This window comes from Pteropus vampyrus, unplaced genomic scaffold (assembly GCF_000151845.1).
Source record: "Pteropus vampyrus isolate Shadow unplaced genomic scaffold, Pvam_2.0 Scaffold363, whole genome shotgun sequence".
Lineage (NCBI taxonomy): Eukaryota > Metazoa > Chordata > Mammalia > Chiroptera > Pteropodidae > Pteropus > Pteropus vampyrus.
Window position 1 is genome coordinate 1,138,400 of NW_011889144.1, and position 18,291 is coordinate 1,156,690.

At 38.4% G+C, this 18,291-nt stretch overlaps 2 protein-coding genes and 1 pseudogene across 6 annotated transcripts in view; 2 read left to right on the forward strand and 1 right to left on the reverse strand.

Annotated features, from left to right (window-relative positions):
* Nucleotides 1-9,998, forward strand: part of PROZ (protein Z, vitamin K dependent plasma glycoprotein) — a 15,770-nt gene extending 5,772 nt beyond the window's left edge. Inside the window, exons 3-8 of the mRNA XM_011379517.2 lie at nucleotides 3,194-3,218; nucleotides 3,792-3,905; nucleotides 4,992-5,123; nucleotides 5,481-5,566; nucleotides 8,524-8,641; nucleotides 9,484-9,998. Of these exons, the coding sequence (XP_011377819.1) occupies nucleotides 3,194-3,218; nucleotides 3,792-3,905; nucleotides 4,992-5,123; nucleotides 5,481-5,566; nucleotides 8,524-8,641; nucleotides 9,484-9,998 (990 nt within the window). The remainder of the gene's footprint in view (nucleotides 1-3,193; nucleotides 3,219-3,791; nucleotides 3,906-4,991; nucleotides 5,124-5,480; nucleotides 5,567-8,523; nucleotides 8,642-9,483) is intronic.
* Nucleotides 7,872-7,990, forward strand: LOC111731342 (annotated as a pseudogene).
* Nucleotides 9,999-11,541: 1,543 nt separating the features above from the next.
* Nucleotides 11,542-18,291, reverse strand: part of PCID2 (PCI domain containing 2) — a 23,445-nt gene continuing 16,695 nt past the window's right edge. For all 5 annotated transcript variants that reach the window (XM_023522916.1, XM_011379518.2, XM_023522917.1 and 2 more), the window contains 7 exons: nucleotides 16,929-17,004; nucleotides 16,070-16,211; nucleotides 14,757-14,857; nucleotides 13,720-13,793; nucleotides 13,377-13,502; nucleotides 12,374-12,497; nucleotides 11,542-12,021 (listed from right to left, as the gene is read on the reverse strand). In XM_023522916.1, the coding sequence (XP_023378684.1) occupies nucleotides 11,932-12,021; nucleotides 12,374-12,497; nucleotides 13,377-13,502; nucleotides 13,720-13,793; nucleotides 14,757-14,857; nucleotides 16,070-16,211; nucleotides 16,929-17,004 (733 nt within the window). In that variant the 3' untranslated portion in view covers nucleotides 11,542-11,931. The remainder of the gene's footprint in view (nucleotides 12,022-12,373; nucleotides 12,498-13,376; nucleotides 13,503-13,719; nucleotides 13,794-14,756; nucleotides 14,858-16,069; nucleotides 16,212-16,928; nucleotides 17,005-18,291) is intronic.

An 18,291-nucleotide genomic window follows, 5' to 3' on the forward strand; every position in this document is an offset into this window, starting at 1 on the left:
GATGTGGGCCTCATCCTCTCATTCAAGAATGGTGCTTAGCTCTCCCTGCAGCCATCACATCCAGACAGCAGGATGGAAAGAGGGACAAAGAAATGGCCACACAAGGTTCTTAGGCAGCTAGAAATAGGGGGTTCTTGTTCTATGCCATTGGACTACTGGGGACAGCCCCTCTTGAGCCTCCCTTCACCTATATGGTCCAGGTTTGTGATACTGTTCCCTGCCTTCCTCTCGCAGAGCAGGCTTCTACCTTGGCCTAAAATGCAGTCCATTTCCCACCTTTCCCATTCCTAAGCTAATTCTTACTCACCCTTCAAATCTCAGTGGAAAAGCCCCTTTCTCAGGGATGCTCTCCCTGCCCCTGCAGCCTGTGGCATTCTGACAGTGGTTCTCCTGGTGGCCTAAGTTGTCTTTGCAGCTCTCTGACTTTTCACATGTTCACACTGCAGTGCTCGTAATCTCCATTCACTATGTGCATGATGATTTGTTGAATGCCTGTCTACAGTAAGGTCCTAGCCCCATACAGGCCGGAACTGGTCAGTCTAGTTTTCTGCTGAATTCCCAGCACCTGGCCCACACTGGCCCATGGAAGGTGCTCAGTAGATACCTGCTGGGTGAGTTAAGCCTACTTTTCTAGCTTCAAAGCTCACCATACTTCCCCACTCCCTCTCCCTGCACCCAAGATTAAAGCCAAACTGGCTAATTGCTACTTCCCTGTGTTGCTTTGTGCAAAGCTGTCCTTACACATCCATTCGGTGGAGACAGCTGGGAAGCACCTGTTCAGCAGGGCTGCATCTCCAAGCCCCCTCATAACCACGTTGCCATCACCCACGGAATGTGAATAGGGATCCTACGTGCCACTTTCGGGCACATCTCCGAGACTTTCTCCACCTGCAGGCTGGCTGCACATGGAGCCACATGTGAGCAGCCACAGAGAAGAAGCCTAGGACTCAAATGTCATTGTCGCGTGACGTACACCCAGCAGGAAGCAAAATTCTGTGTCTGAGTGGTTATGCATTGAGTCTACTTGTTACAATGCATTAGCCACACTGACTTTACACTCCTTGCCTTTGTCATAATATTCCTTCCTCTCCAGGAGTGATTCCCATCAAAAGTCAATTCAATTCTCAATGCCTATGTCAAAAGGCAGCAGTTTTCGTTCCTCCTTGCTCTGGGCAGAATTTATCCCTTTGTTTTAAGTCTATTAAACCTTTTAATGTGTGATATTATGATAGTTGTCCATCTGTTTGTCCAGGACAAAATCTTAAAATGTGGGGGTGGAGTCTGAGATTTCCATTTTTGTAATATCAAGCCTGCTACACTCTAGGTGCCAAATACAGCCTAAGCGAAAGAAGAAACAAATGAGCTGTTTCAAGTTAATGCTGACACCAGCCCAGTTGTGGGGACTTGACATGGTCCAGCCTCTCTGAGCCCCGGGTCGTCTCTCCATAAAATGTTAGCATCTGCCCCTAATTCATCAGGGTGTCCATTCATTCAACAAAGATGAAGTGTACTTCCTCCATGTGTGCAGATGAGGGTGGGCCCTGCAGACAGGAGGATGAGCAGACCCTTGAGGGCTGGATCTGGAGGGGACAGAAAAGGTGGCAGCCAAGCCACTGGCAGACGTCTGGTAGTCATAGCACCATGTACCCTGCCCCCCAGGAAGCTGGTATTGAATTCTAGGGTAAGTCCATCCATGTTGACAATATCTACATTCTTATCTTGCTCCATAGTATTTCTTCCCCGCTCAAAAGCAAATGAAGTTCTGATAAGATGGAAGCGTGCAGGCTCCTATCTTTTGGAAGAGTTCTTTGAGGGAAATTTGGAAAAAGAATGCTATGAAGAAATTTGTGTCTATGAAGAAGCAAGAGAAGTATTTGAAAATGACGTGACCACTGTATGTACCCCTCCCCCACCATGAACTTATACGCTTTCTGGTTATTCAAATTTCCACTGCCTTAGAGAGCCTAATTTCTTAAGAGACAGAGCTGAATAACCTGTTTGCTTACCTGTGAGGTTAATTTAATCTTAACTTTATAGATGAGGAAACAGAGACAGAATTCACATCTATTAAGTGGGGGACCCCTACTCCTAAACTTTTTCTTCAAATTAAGCAAATTGGCATATCAATTATTTACTCATTACAAATATCACTCAGCTTGCTATGACTCTGACAAAACAATATTTTTAAGAGAGATCTAATTGTTTCAATATAACAAATTTTAAGAAACAAAAATTTTCTCTAGGGAGCCTACATAGCAAGAAAATTTCATAATTTGGATTATAGTAATCTATAATTTGAATTAAAAGTGACTACGTGTATACTCTAAATGTAGGCAAACCATTCATACTTATAAGTTTATCAGAAGATAGAGAAGCAAGTCAAACCTGAGAGGCTGAATATTTGTGTGTAAATATTTTAGAATGGTAAAATATTTAATAAAGATTTCCTAGTTTTACATATGAAAGTAGCAATATTTAAAGTTGATTTTGAATATCAACTTGTTTCTTTAATATATTTTAAAAATATTTTTTAAATCATAGATTCTTAAATGCTCATATATAAGGGAAGGCTTCTGAAATAGATAATTTTTTAATAAAACTAGGAGAAATTCAAACTTCTTGGTGAAGAGAAATTGTATTCTTAATTTGTGCTTGTGACATCATTCAGGTTGTTACACGTCCAAGTATGATTGGGGAGATACAATTACATGTTTACTTTCCAGGCTTTAATTCTGAGTAATTCTCCTAATTTTAGATACCCCTACCCAAACTAACCTCCCACACATACACAATTTTAATTTTGTAATCATCGTTTAATTGGCTTATTAAAAAAAGAAAAAGCGATGTAAATTTTTTATGTATACATCATGCCCTCTGTAAAGTAAGGACATGAAGACTGTAACCCTGGGGGAGCAAAAGGTGGCCTTGGGAGGCCGTGGTCATGGTTTTTGTCCCATGCCGTAGACTGTTATTTTTCCTTCTTTAAATAGGTTACGGTAAATACATACTGAATAGGATATGTTCCATATATAGTAAATAGAACATTAAGTAAAGAATTTTACATTCTTCATTTCAATCAGTATTCTCCTATTAAGTAGACAAAATTAACATTTTCTTATGTTTAAGTCTAACTTTAGGAGAAAAAATAAAACAAATAACCTGCTTGCAACGTTTTTACGCTTTAATTTTACAGGACAGATTTTGGGAAAAGTATATGGGTAAGTAGTTTTCCTCAGCCTTGTCCAGGATTATTTCCTCTTCTTTATCCTTGAGATGAGGTAAGGCATTTGACTCTAGACAGCCAGTGAATTCCAGATTTTAAATCTTAGACTTCTGGACCCCTGACCCAAAGGAAGAGCCTGGCACTCCCTCCGCAAGAATGAAGACAGGGGTGGGAAAGTCCCTGCAGTCCCTCCAGGATCAGGGTGAAGCACCTGTGGGGCTGACTGGCAGACGCTGGAGGGTTCCCCACCCTGAGTGGCCCTGAGGTGTCCCTAGGCCCCACACTGAAGGGTCAGAACTTTGTTAAATTAAGGAAAGCGACAGCTCCCTTAGGCTTGGTAAAGATGTTGGGCGTCCCTACAGGAGAAGTGCTGTTCAGCCAGTGATAGTCATGGTGACCACTCGACAAAGAAAGAAGGACTATGAGGGCTGGTCAGAGCCCGGGGGACGTATGTGGGGCACCTGGCAGCCTTCTTCAGCCTCCCGGTGTCCTGGGCAGTGGGGCCAAGGGATGTCAGGAGAGCCAAGATAATGCCACCTGCACAAGGATTTCACACCCTTCTCGGCAGGTGGCACTCCATGTATCTCCCAGCCCTGCCTCAACAACGGGTCATGCCAAGACAACATCCGCACCTACACCTGCACCTGCTCCTCGGGCTATGAGGGCAGAGACTGCGCCTTTGGTGAGCCCCCACTAGCCCCCACCAGCCCCAACCTGCTCCAACCCACTCGAACTACATAGAGATGGGCTGCCGGGGGTGAGCAAAAGGGTACCCATGGGAACCAGTTCTAATTCAATTCTCCACTGGAAATTACATTCTGTGAACAGCATTCCTGCCTCATAAACACTCCTTCCCACGGTTTTCATTGCTTAGAGTCCCCTCTTCTTCCTCCCAAACCCACTCCCACTAAAATCATTTACAATCTAGACAGGTATTCCTGGAACCTGACCGATCCCAAGCAGGGGTGATGGGATCTGGAGGGTCAGTCTATAAGGGGGAGTCACATGCAGCCTGACTCAGAGGTAGGCATGGGTTCAAGACACTCCCTGCAGCTGAGATTTAGAGCTTCATGAACTAATATTCCTTAAATACAAATAAAGTAAATGCAAAATTTACTTGTAGGGGTAGGGAGAAACCAAATTCCTATCAGTAATGATCAGATACGTAAATAAATTCACTTAATCTTCTCAATGCAGTCAGTTTTCCGGGGGAAAATATTACTTCCAGCCCTATGTCTCCTCTGAAATCCAGCTTTCTACTCCAACTGCCTCCTTGAGAGCCCTACATAATGTTTTGCAGACATCCCAAACTTAACATATGCCAAAGCAAGGTTTTAATCTGTACCCCACACATCCCTCCTGCCATCCCAGCTGCTCAACCGCCCACATGGGGTCACACTAGACCCCTCCCATCCCACAACCCCACCTCAGAGAGCCATTTAAAGAGTATAGTTATTGTAGTGGAAGTGAAATATGATAAGTGCATACATACAGCTAGAAAAATAGACAGATACCTTTGCAATATGTATGCAGATACTTCCAAGACCAAATTACATTTTCTGAGGACAAAGACAAAGGTTGCCACTCACTGAACCTTTGCTATCTCCATGCACAGTCCAGAATACGAAATGCTTATATGAGCAGCCAAAAATTTCAAAAGAATGAGAATATTTTAAGTGAAAAACCAGAACCCCAAGGCACAAGGAGATTCAAAAACGACTATTTCCATGTTAGCATCGTCTGTTTTTCCCCTTTGCTTCCTCTTCAGCTAAAAATGAATGTCACCCATTGAGGACTGATGGTTGTCAACACTTTTGCCACCCGGGACAGGAATCCTACATGTGCAGCTGTGCTAAGGGGTATAAACTGGACCAGGACCACAAATCGTGCATTCCGCATGGTGAGTTCTCCATCAAATGAGAAATGAGAAAAGATGGTTTCTCTCTTCCTTCAGTTCCCATCCACACACCCCCCTCCTTCTCTATAATAGTTTGAAAGGTCATCTCTTCTATTTGTCATGAGGAGTCGTGGTCTTTGCCTCCACACTGAAGCTTGCCTGGATCATAGCAGTATCTTAGCTAACCCACAAACACCAAGAGCAAGTGATTTCATTTCACTATGCTCTGTGCCTACATGAGCTATCTCAAAATAATGTGCATGAAAGAATCAGGTTCAAGTAGTTGGAATCATGGATAAAACCCTATGTTTGACTTGAAAAGCACTGATTTTTCTTCTCATGTTGTCACCACTTATGAAGAGAAGTGTGCATGTGGAATCTTGAATTCTAAATACGTCATGACGCCCCCAAAAAGCAACTGGAATCTTCAAATTTTCCCATGGCAGGTAAGAGAAACATTTTATAAACATATTTTGATTTTTTCTTACAAATCTCACCCTATTTGTCATTCCATCTTCTTTGCCAAACAAATAGAAACATGATGACTAAGAGGAGTCATGGTTTAGATGAACTATTTACTAATCTCGACATCACACATGAAAGCACTTTCCAATGCTGAATTCACAACTTCGTGTGTCTTCATTCTTTGCACCCAATAAAAACATGTAGTTTTATTTGCAGCCACACAGGGCCTTTCTTATGGAGTTCAAACTATTCTCAATGTCATATCTCTCAGAACATAAGCATCCTCAAGGTGCACTCGGGTGTTTGAGTTGACCCCAGGGAAGGCAGAAGGCCAGAGTTCAGGACACAGGCTCCACTCCCCAGCCACCTGGCTGAAACTCCTGCTCCGCTATTGTGTGCAGGCAATTTCTCTTCTTCGGCATTCATTTTTATTTCCCAGTTTCCCCGCTTTTGATTCGTTTGGAAGTTAAACATTCTATTTCTATTTAATGGTTACTCTCGACATTTAAAAAGTCATTTTTAACCTAACAATATAAAAAGTTAGTATTTTATACCCCCCCTCCCTAAATTATTTCAAGCACCTCATGCTAGGCCCATCTGCTATTTGACTAGTATTTATTCTCTTCTTGCTTCTTTACTAATTCCACAAAATAAGTATTATTATTTTCATTATTATTATGGTTTAAGCACCATTGTGGGTTTTAATTTACCTGTTTTCCATTTTCCTTTCATCTCAGGACTCTAATGAAGATCTTCTGCCTTAAGTACATATATACTCTTTACAATAGAATATAAGCCACATATGTAAATGAAATTTCCTATTAGTCACACCAATAAATCAGATTAAATGAATTTTGATAAAGTATTTTATATACCCCAATGTTTAAACACTATTATTTCAACACATATTTAAAAATGGAGATATTTACATTTTTTTCATTACTAAATCTTTGACGTCTGAGATTTTTGTTGTTGTTGTTGTTGTTGTTGTTGTTGTTGTTGTTGTTTTACTTGGAACATATCCAGATTTGGACCAATCACATCTCGAATGCTCAAAAACCACATGTGACTACCGTATTGGGCAGCAGAGCTTTAGAAGTTTCTTTTATGAGGGGCTGTGTGTGTGTGTAACACTTTTATTTCACCCTGATGCTTACAAGCCAGTTTAGCCGAGCAGAATCACTTGGCTGCTGCGTGGACAGATGATTGAATAGAGCTCAGTGACTATAGTAATAATCCAGATTTGAAAGGAAGCTGAGTGAAAGGAGATAAAGTGATGGAAAGGAAGGGACAAAACCAGAAATGGTCTAGTAATCAGCTGCTGAACTTTGCTTTATCGTGTTGCCTTTCCCCCTTAAGCTTTCTAAGGCCCATTACTCATACTCACATTCTTATCATCATCTGCCCATAAGTACACTAAGGCAAGCTTCAGAATATGGGTGAGAGGAAGCTGATGAATGGATAACTGTGTGCAGTCAAGCCCTCATGAATGACGGTGGTGGTCTAGTTCTGCCAAACACACCATCTTGTTTCCCTGTCCACTTGAGGGAATCTTAGTTGCCATTTTCACCTACAGAATTAATGTTAGTACCAATGAGACTAAGAGCTATGACCTGTGAGGTGAGCATTCTCTATATACAAACCAAATGTGCCTGGAGACACATTGATTAAGGCAATACTATTAGATTTTAATTCTGGTACAATAAGCAGTACTGAAGTTATTTAATGGAATTAACTGGCCTAGTAGAGGTGAAAATTATTTTTAGAACTTGTTTCTTACATTCTAGATAAGAAATTCGCACTGCATTTCACTGAATTTTACAAGTGTAGCTGACTAAAGCTGAAAATGCTATCTTCCCTCAAACTTGGTTTTATCCACCTATAAAAAGATAATGAGTTGTAGTGAGGATTAAAGCTAGTGTACCTGACTCACATAAGTAGTCAATAAATGGCAACTATTATTAATAAACACTTAAGATTTCCAAAAATGAGGCTACATTAAATTTAAAAAACTCTTTTATACTTTGCTTAGCATTTCTCATTTTATTAAGCTACTGAAAATTGCAATAATTAACATTTCTTGAGCCAGCACCTGTGCTATGTGGGTACATACTTTATTTCACTTAATATTCAAAATAACCTCACATGTTTTATATTCCTGGTAATAGTCTTTGCTCTAAAATCTCCCTTGTCTGGTATTAGACACTTCAGTTATTGATTAGCATTAGCATGCAATGTTTTTCTCAATATTCTATACTATATTTTATATTTAAAGTGTATGTTTTAGTCTATGGCCATGCTACCGTGAACAAGCCCGATCCCATCTGATCTCAGAAGCTAAGCAGGGTCGGGCCTGGTTAGCACTTGGATGGGAGACCACCTAGGATGATCAGGTACTGTAGGCGTAAAAAAAAAATAAGGGATTGTAAACTGATAAGGTCCTTGCAATCTGTGAGGTCAACCAAAGGTTGCCTCACCTAAAAAACATTTTAAAAATAAAATAAAAATTTTATGTTTTATAGGCACTATATAGTTGGCTTTCAATTTTATCCGAACTGACAAATTCCTGCCCTTTAATTGGGGTATTTAGATCATCTTATATTTATTTAGTTAGGTTTATATCCATACTTTTGCTATTGGTTTTCTATTTTCCCATTTGCTTTTTCTATTTTTCTTTTTCTGTCTTCTATTGGATTATTTATATGTATTTTTATGATTCCATTTTACCTTCTTTGTTGGCTTATTACCTAGCATTGTTTAGTGGCTGATTTAGAATACAGTGTAGATCTTTGGTTTATCACAGGCTATTCTATCTGAAGCTGTTATCACAGTCCTTCACTGGCTGTCTTTGGAGCGCCCATATTCTTAACCACTAGACTATACTGCCCCTAATTCCGCAAATTGTCACTAGCAATTTACTGTGTTTTGGTTTTTTAAGGTGAAACTAACAAATTCCAAAGGAAAAGACTTTTGTGGTGGCGTTATAATACAGGAAAATTTTGTACTGACAACAGCAAAATGTTCACTGTTACACAGAAATATTAGTGTGAAAACAAGTAAGTATTTTAGCATTTATTTTTATAAGATCACATTGGGGAAAAAACTATCCTATATAGAAATGAAAATTTAAAAACTAGAATTGTGTTTCTAATGCAATACATAACTGAATTTAGCTTCAATACTGAGACACTGATAAAATCAGAAAACATATGTAAAAGACCTAGCAGAATGTCTGGGCATATCAAGCAGGCAAATGCTAGCATTTATTCTAAGGAGGGAATCACAGCCAATAAAAATAAAACAACGCTGAAATGGTATAAGAGATAGATAATTGGCTGAAAATCAGACAATATGGGTTCAGATCCCCCTCTGCTACCCAAGACCATTGCTGTGATGTGGGACTCACCACACAACACGTCTATGCCCAGTTCCTATTAGTGAAAACTGGGCAGTGATCTCTATACTGTAGGGACGTTGCGAAAGTTCAATGATAATTTGTGAAAGTGCTCTATGATGATTCTGAAGAACTTTGAGTATATTTTATTCCACAACCTTGAACATTTTTCAGTCAACAAAATGTTAGCCTGAAGAACTACTTCCAAACAGCCAAGTTTTAATTAATGTGTTGATTTCTTCATACTTTTTTGACCATTTCACCAAAACCCCCAAAATAGCTCATTTTAATTTCTTTTAGAGTATGAGGCAAGACCATGAGAATTAGTTGAAATACTTCACTCTGAGTTCCCTTTCAATCCATAGATGAAAGGAGATCAGTGCAATTAGCCATGGCACGTTTTACCATGCCTCGCCTCTGCCTTGACACATGGCTCACTGAGGAATTAATTAGTCTATTATTATTTTTGCAACCTTGAAAATCAGCTATTGTCCATTATTTCAGATTTTCACAGAACAAGCAAGGACCCACTGATGATTGAGGTAAAGAGCGTCCACGTGCACATGAGGTACGAGGAAGAGACGGGGGACAATGACATTTCCCTATTGGAGCTGGTGCTGCCCATTCAATGCCCGGATGTGGGGCTCCCCATCTGCATGCCCGAGAGAGACTTCATGGAGCGCATCCTCATGCCGGGGACAGGGGGACTCCTCGTTGGTTGGACATTCAATGGCTCTGAGCTGGGCAACACGCCGATGCAGACGCCAGTCACACACATGGACAGCAAGGAGTGTGGCAGAGACTTTAATGTGACAGTCACGACAAGGACATACTGTGAGAGGGGAGCAGCAGTTGGAGTGGTGCAGTGGGCGGAAGGCAGTATAGTTGCCAGAAAACACAAAGGCACTTGGTTCCTGACAGGGATTCTATGCTCGGCACCCACAGAACAGTATGGACATGCATTTCTTCTCACCAAGGTTTCAAGATATTCACTCTGGTTTAGACAAATCATGAAGTGACTAAACTCAGCTAACCAGGAAGAATAAAATATGTGGTGGGACTCCAAATTTTAACTGCAAGCATGGAGATAAATTGAAATTTCACAGCAAAATGGCTGTGACAGTTTCAGAACCCATTCGGTCTATAAACTGTTGGTTATCACTTATGAGATCATTTGTGTTGTGACAGTTCTTTCCTTGGGACTTTTTATTTAAACAGAGACCTTAACAGAATGGGAGATATATTAAATAATAAAAACACATCGCTCAGTCATAAAAGCCCAGTTTCTTAAAACCCTCAACTTATCCAAGTCTAATGCTTTCTGATGCTATCGAGTCAATAAACGTTGCTTAATCTAACAACATACAATGAGTGTATGTCTTTAGGATGGAAGCTTCTAAGAACTGCTAGTTATAGACAAAAGTGGCCTCATAGTTGTGCCAGGTTCACTGATTGCCATCGTGAGTGAAAGGACTGCGCAGTGTTAGAAGCAGCAATTAGGAGAGAGTCAGCATGGGGAAAGAAAATAATACTGAGAGGAATACCATATAGAGACAGTTGTAAAAGATCAGGAAGCACAAGAGGTTGAAAGACAGAAAATGTGAGGCCTTTAAACAGAGCTGTGTGCCTGGAGAGGTTCTTCCCGTGGAGGGAAAACTCCCACAGGTTCCAGGGAGTCACTGGATCGGAGCCAGCACTGAGCCTCTCAACTCTGCTACTGAACCAGCCAGCTGACTCTCAGTTGTTTCACACTTTTGTGGCATTCTCCCGGGCTCTAAATGGGGTAATAATAGCATCTACCAAACAGGGCTGAGTTAAGCACTGCAACAGTATTGAATCACAGTGATTATCTATTATCATCATGAAGACTGCAACTTCAATGCAGTAAAGAGAACTCAAGGGCAGCCCCAAACAGTGCTTCCCTGAAGACCAGAACTCCACGTGGGGGTACGAGTTTGTGCCGAAATGAAAAGTGAGAGCAAATGGATAAAAATGTTTAAGTTAATCTCTTAACTCTTATTTAAGGAAGTAGCAAAACTGCTTAACTAAGTGCATATATTTCCAATCCCTCCATTTCCTTGAGCAAAATAAAAAAGTCTCTACAGGCTAACTGCTCTGTAGACCTGCAGACGGGGTGGAGAGAGGGCAGTTCTTTCTCCAGAAGCACATGCAAGGATGATGGTGGTCTGCCGGAGCCTCATTATACAGAGTTGTTGAAGAGAAGATTTTTTTAAGGGATTAAAACAGTGAGTCAATTTAAACATTCTTTTGACTAAAATACAGGGAGTTTAAACACAATCCAGATTTTTAAGTTTAACAGTTCTTAAGCACATTAAGTATCTTTCATTTCTGATACTATTCTTTAACCTCAAAATTAAACTTTTTTTTTTTTGCCAATCTGCAGATGTGCTGGCCACCCATTTCTCTGAAAGGAACTTGGTAAAGATAAATATGTTAATCTAACGCAAACTAATGGTGAGGGCAGTGGAGGAACAAGAATGAATTTTAAAGTCGTAGCAACATTTGATATCCCAAAAGATATAATAAAGAATATGCCATTTGTATAAATTCAGGATGTCTTTTTTATAGAAAGAATTATATCAAAAGTTACAAAGAACCAATTATGAACAACACTTTTGGAGAAGTAAACTATAGCTGCCTTAGAGACAGAGCCTCCTTCACAGAAGTTTCACCAACACTCCAGAGCCAAAGGAGGAGTCTGCAATGTCTGAAAAAGCAAATTCCAGGTCTCCATGAAGATGACATTAGTCATGAGTGATGATGGAGATTTTAACATGTCCAGGTATGCTGGCAAATTCAGTTTCAGCATCCTTAGGAAAAGAGTCCCAGAGAGATTCTGGCTGCAGAGAATAAAGCCATGGCACAGGACTGATTTCATCAGCATGATAAAAAACTAGAGGCGCATGCTCCTTCGCAGGACTGTTTTCACATTCAACACACTGTAGACAGCGGAGGGAATGGGTTTTGCTTGCTAACAACTAGCTTCTGATGCTGATGTGATATATAGCCTTTAATGTGACCCTGTAGGAGAGAAAAAGAGGGTTGGCTTGTGTTTCTATGTCACATCACTGATTAGTCCCATGGCATAAGCATTCTTCCCAATCGCAGTGCAATTCAAGTCATTCGGAAGACAATGAACAAACACATATATGATGGAGAATAAAGAAATATATATTATATTTACCCACCCATGCCCTATAAAACTCTCTGAATATCATGGTATTTCCTGGGATAAAATTAGTTCTATCAGAAAATATCTTCACAAAAACAAAGGGCCAGATAACAACTTTAACACCATTACATCAAAGCTTCACATTCTAGACCAAGTCCTACTGGAAGGTACTGCTTCAACTGAACCAAAGAGCTCACACACCATGTATATCAGGTTGGCCAGAATACACTGGACTTCATCGATGTCCACATCTTCCACTTGCATGAATTTCAAGGCAACTAGAAAAGCATCCAGAGATAACTGATGTGTTTTGAGTAACAAGTACCTGGAAGAGGAAAACAGAGGTCTACACCAGTTACCAACAGAATGCAAGTACTTTGAAGGTTAAGAAAAGGTACTGAGTCAGCAGAAAACACATCTAATCAACCACTGTTCAAAATTAATGAAAAAGTCTTCCACCTATTAGATACACTCTAAAAATAAGAACTATTAAATATAATTTTTACTTTCATTTTAAAAAAGCCACTAAGTATAAATATAATTTTTTATATTTACTATTTCATTGAATCTAAGATGCATATATTTTCACATTTTAATAGCTCTGAAATTGGAATGTACTGTAAAATGGATAGTGTTTTATGGGTTTGATGAAATATAGTCCTTTTTATTTTTGATATACTACCTGCAGCTATAAAAAGTCTGCCTTTGTTCAAAGTTTAATCCTGTTGGGACTAGGCCTTAGAGAAGAGTCAACTTCTAGTGTTGCATGAAAAAAAATTAGTGCAGAATTCGACTTTCTGACAAATAAGAGTGGCAGGGGGAAGTTTAGTTGATTATGAAAAAAGAACAATTAGTCCCATACACTCTGATAAAATATGAAATATTTGATACTTAGGGCTAGCATTTAAAAATATTTGTTACAAAGCTCTTTTACCACACATAACCTGTTATTCCTCCCATGAATGAGCCTTTACTCACTCACCTGTGCAGCACCAATGCCCATGCGGCAGTAGGCAGGCCAGGGAGGTTTTTTTATTTTATTCCATGTAATTAAAGGACAAGTGATGGGACCTGGACTGCACAGAGTGACATCCCCATCTCAGAAGACACAGCACCTATTACTGTACAGTTTTCATAACCTGACAACTCTACTGTATGTGTCATACTGAGTTTAAACTTATTAAAAAGAAAATATTTTGCTTACACTTTCTTAAAAAGATTCCTGTAGGTGATGATCTTCAGCTTTTCAAGGATAAGGAAGATACCACAGCGAATAAAAAAGGTCTCATGTTTCGTCAGAGCTTCATTCAATAGAAGGAGGTTGCCTTCACTAGGTGATAGGAGAAAGATGTGCAAGCATGGTCACAAAAGAAAATCCCAGGACGAGATCACATCAAAAAGCAATTAGTTTTCCCACAAAGTGAGTACAATTCTTATATTTATATTGTATTTATATTATTAAAATATACATTTATGTTTTATTAAATATAAGATTCTTAACTTTATATTGTAAAAGATCCCGAATGGAAAAGGATAAAATACTCTACCTTACAGCTTTGGTTACTTCAGCAAACTGCATGAGATGATACTTTTTCAAAAGCTCAATGGTTGGCATATGACCCTAAGACAAAGAGTTAATTCCCCAGATTAAGAATTTTTAACAGAATTGTTTTTGATAAAATTCTTATCAAGGAATTAAGTTTTAAAGACTTACAACCTTGGTTTATTAGAATTTCTTCTTAAGTAGCTGAACAAGGATTAAAAATATCGAAGTATACTAGTTAAAAAACAAACACTGGTCTAGAAATCAGAAAACCTGAGTATAATGCAGTTTTGTCACTCAGTTACACATGACCCTGATTTTGACCTTCTCATGTCTCTTAACCTTTATATCACAGGAGGGGAGTGATAACTGAAGAAATACTAGTATAAGATTTAGGAATACAGAAACATCTTCTAAAAGAATAAGCTAAAAAATTTAAACTGGTTGTTTCTGTGAAGCAGGGAGAAGAGGGGAAGGATAGGTACGACATTGTTGCTTGTCCATTACAAGCTATCCTGAACTATTTAAGTTTTAACCAAATGTGTGTATTAAGATAATTTTTTAGAAAATTTTAAATGGGAGGAAGGAAAGCTCTAACTAACACTTTTAGTCAATCAACATGCTAGTTATTTCTCATTGTTTTTCAGGTATCAAAAATAACTTCTGGTGATCAAATAAGATACTGTAGATAGGCTGAAATGATATTTTTCTTTCTTGGCTAGTCCATTCCTATTAATTTTGATTTTTAGGGGGAAAAGAAATAATATGTACTTATTTTATTTCCCTTACATACATTAAACTCTTGAGTTAGGTACTTTACAGAGAAAGGAAACTCAGACAAAGCCTTTCTAGAAGGATGTGGAAGTGTCAACATGAAGATACAGGTTTCAGGCTACACACAAGCTACTCTTCCTCTGCTTTGGGGTGTGCTCATATGCAACTCAAATTGTGATCAACTACATACCATCTGCTGTATTTTAAAAAGTCTATCAACTTCTTCAAAGCAACAGGATCTATAAGAATAGTGTAACAATCACTCACCAACAGCATTTTTACTGGAAGTAAATATATCAGAATCATCCTTTTGTTCTTCTGACTTAAACGATGACAGTGCTCAAAGGCAAAGGATAGGTACTCCTCGGCTGCAGAGACACCATCCAAAGTCAGACCAACAGCATCTGATCAGGCTTTATATACTCTACATATTATGAAGTTACTGAAGTTCCCTCCCTGCTTCTTATTCTACTATTTATCCTTATACAAATGGCTCTGAAGTTTTCAGAAACTATAAATATCTACCATTAATACTTATAATTTTTTGCTGTTAAGATATTCAAAACTATAACTCAATGAATCTTCAGATGAAAAACATATCAATACCTTAATAGACTTCAATAGAATATAATTTAAAAGCTTCTATTCTTATTTTAAGGGAAAAAAGTAGCAACGGGGAATAATCAAAAAAAGTCCTTCTTCAAAAGCCCTGGATCTATGAAAATATTTGTAAAAAAGAAAAAATTGGTCTGTATAAGGCTATAGAAAAAAAAAAAAAAGAGTGATTATTATGAAAGAGCTGTTATTTTTGTTATCAGAGAATCCATGATATAATACATGGAAAGAAAAGTGATTTTATGTATCTTGTATTGCCTGAAGTTATGCTGTTCCACGTGCAAATGGCTATTGAAGAAGTGAGTTTAAAAAGTCTGGTCTGAGTATAATAAAAGAGGTCATAAAGAACCACCTCATGCCAGCTAATCAAAAAGTTTAAAAAGAAAAAAAATGGCTTCGTATTCTTGATAAAGTTAATGGTATAAACTACATAATAATATAATTTCATGAAAGCACCACTCTGATGGAATGAATGACATCATCATCCATGGCTACAAACTCCAAAGATAACAAAAGTCCAAGGACACAGTCCACTGTTTGCTTAGGCACCCCACATGGGATTTCTAAGCCGCAAGTAGGCAGCTGAGCTAACTGCTGCCCCAATCTCCATGTCCCATGTCAACATGAGCAGCACAGACAAAGGGAGGAAACAATTACTTATATTGAATACCAAGAATACTTGTGCTTAATTACTTAACACAAAAAAAGATGTTCATGAGAACTGAGACTCTGACATGTATTTCAGAGACCCAGAATGGATTAAGAAACTTCAACTAAAACTTTCCTTTTATTTAACCAACTTTAGTGTCAAAAATAAACAACAAAAAAATATAACTTAGACTTGGTTTACACCTATATTCCACTTGAATAATAAAATGCAGTAACTGTATTCTATAAAACTATATCACATATGTTGTTTCGAATGCTATGTCTTTAAAGTATTAGAAAAAAGATTAACAACATACCTTGCTTAAAGTCACTATCGAACATGGCCTTCCGTCCAACATAGTACCTGTATGTCACTCTCTGTGCAGTGCTGTAATCATCTTTCAGGTTTGAGCTGTCGATGGCTCTGATTAGGGGTTTACACAAATGGAGTTTGTTGATCTACAATAAACAGCAATCTACTTAAAATATTTTTTTTAAAAAAAGGCAGGACAAATAAACTACTTTACTAAGCATCTGCCCCCTTAAACAGAGAATTACAAAACCCATACATCATTAAAATTATTTAATACTAAAAACGAAAACACAAACTGCATAGCACAGATTATATCCACTTTAGAAGGCCCTAAAAAGTGCTTCAGAGAGAGTTGCTTCCAGGGCAGATGTGCCCCGTGAATGAAAGGCCCACCCAGAGGGGCCAGGTCCTAGATGCTGGTATGTGACAGAACTACTCTTCACCTGGCTGACTTCATGTAGCAAAAAATGATTTCTTCACTCATCCCACATGTTCATCTGTTCTATTACAATTCCAGGTATAAGGCTCTAGAGTGAAGCCCCTCACTTAAAGCCCAGTTCTACCACATCAGGCACGCTGCTTAGTATGTGGGTGCCTTAGTTCCCCTTGGAGCCAACAGAACTTACCTCATAGGGTTGAGGTTTAAATAAGACGATACATGTGAAGCATTTATAATACTGCCTTGTAAATGGCAAGCGCTCAACAAATATTAGCTTTTAGGATTATAAAGATGGTTAGGTAATGACCATCTCCCAAGCAATACCAGGGAGGCCAGCTGATAATTAATAGAAATGGTATCTAGGAACATAGGAAGAAAGAAAATTTATTAAACTATATTATGAACTATTCAAACAGAAGCATACCTTAAAGTAAATCTTGAATAACTGATTCACCAGAAACAGCATCCCCCACTTCTTAGAATCCTCTATACCAGCACGACTATGGGAAAATAATTTTTATAAAGTTACATAGGAAATCAAAATTTTATTTATAAATCACAAAATAAACTGCCTAAACAAATTAATATCTTGAGATAGAATCCCACAGCTTAAGTCATATGCATGAAATAACATTATGAAAGAAGATGTCTCGTCTAATGGAGCAAATTGAAAAAAACCAAACAAGGAGTTCTTACTCCAGTTAAATATTTGTGCAAAACACTTCGCCTCCCCCTGCTGCAGCTGAAAACTGCTTAGTTTGCAGCGATATTATGTAAAAAACTGATTGTTATAAAGCATTTTTAAGAAACAAAAAGTATTTTCTCTTACCATTACAACAAAATGAATTATTAAAATACACGACATGGATAAATCTCAAAAAGAGCACGACACAGAGCACATACTGGGTGGGTCTATTTATATGAAGTTACCAAACAGACAGAACTAATCTACAGTGAAAAAAATGCAGAACTATGGTGAGGAATTGCCTGAGGAGGGTGAATGAGGAAAATTTCTATGGCGATGGTAATGTCCTATATCTCAATAGGGGTTTGGATTATACAAGTGTATGTACTTGTCAAAACTCAGCATATACACTGCAACAAAAAGAATAAAATACCTAAGAATAAATCTAACGAAACATGTGAAGGATCTATACAATGAAAACTGTAAGACCTTATTAAAAGAAATCAAAGAAGATACAAAGAAATAGAAAGATATTCAGTGTTCTTAGTTTGGAAGAATCAAAATAGTTAAAAATGACCATATTATCTAAGCATTATACAGATTTAATACAATCTCCATCAAAATCCCATTGGCATTTCTTAAAGAAATAGAACAAAAAATCATCAGATTTGTATAGAAGCACAAAAGACCCCGAAGTGCCAAAGCCATCCTGAGAAAAAAGAACGACGCTGGAGGCATCACTCTGCCCAACTTCAAATTATACTACAAAGTGACAGTAATCAAAACAGCATGGAATTGACAGCGAAACAGACACACGGACCAGAGGAACAGAATCGAGAGTCCAGAAGTAAATCCATATTTATATGGGCAAATAATTTTTGACAAAAAAGCCAAAAACATGCAGTGGAGAAAGGAAAGCCTCTTTAATAAATGGTGCTGGGAAAACTGGAAAGCCACCTGCAAAAGAATGAAACTAGACTGTTGTCTATCACCACAAACCAAAATTAACTCAAAATGGATTAAGGACCTGAATATAAGACCTGAAACAATAAAGTGCATAAAAGAAAACATAGGAATGAAACTCTAGGACCTTGCACTTAAA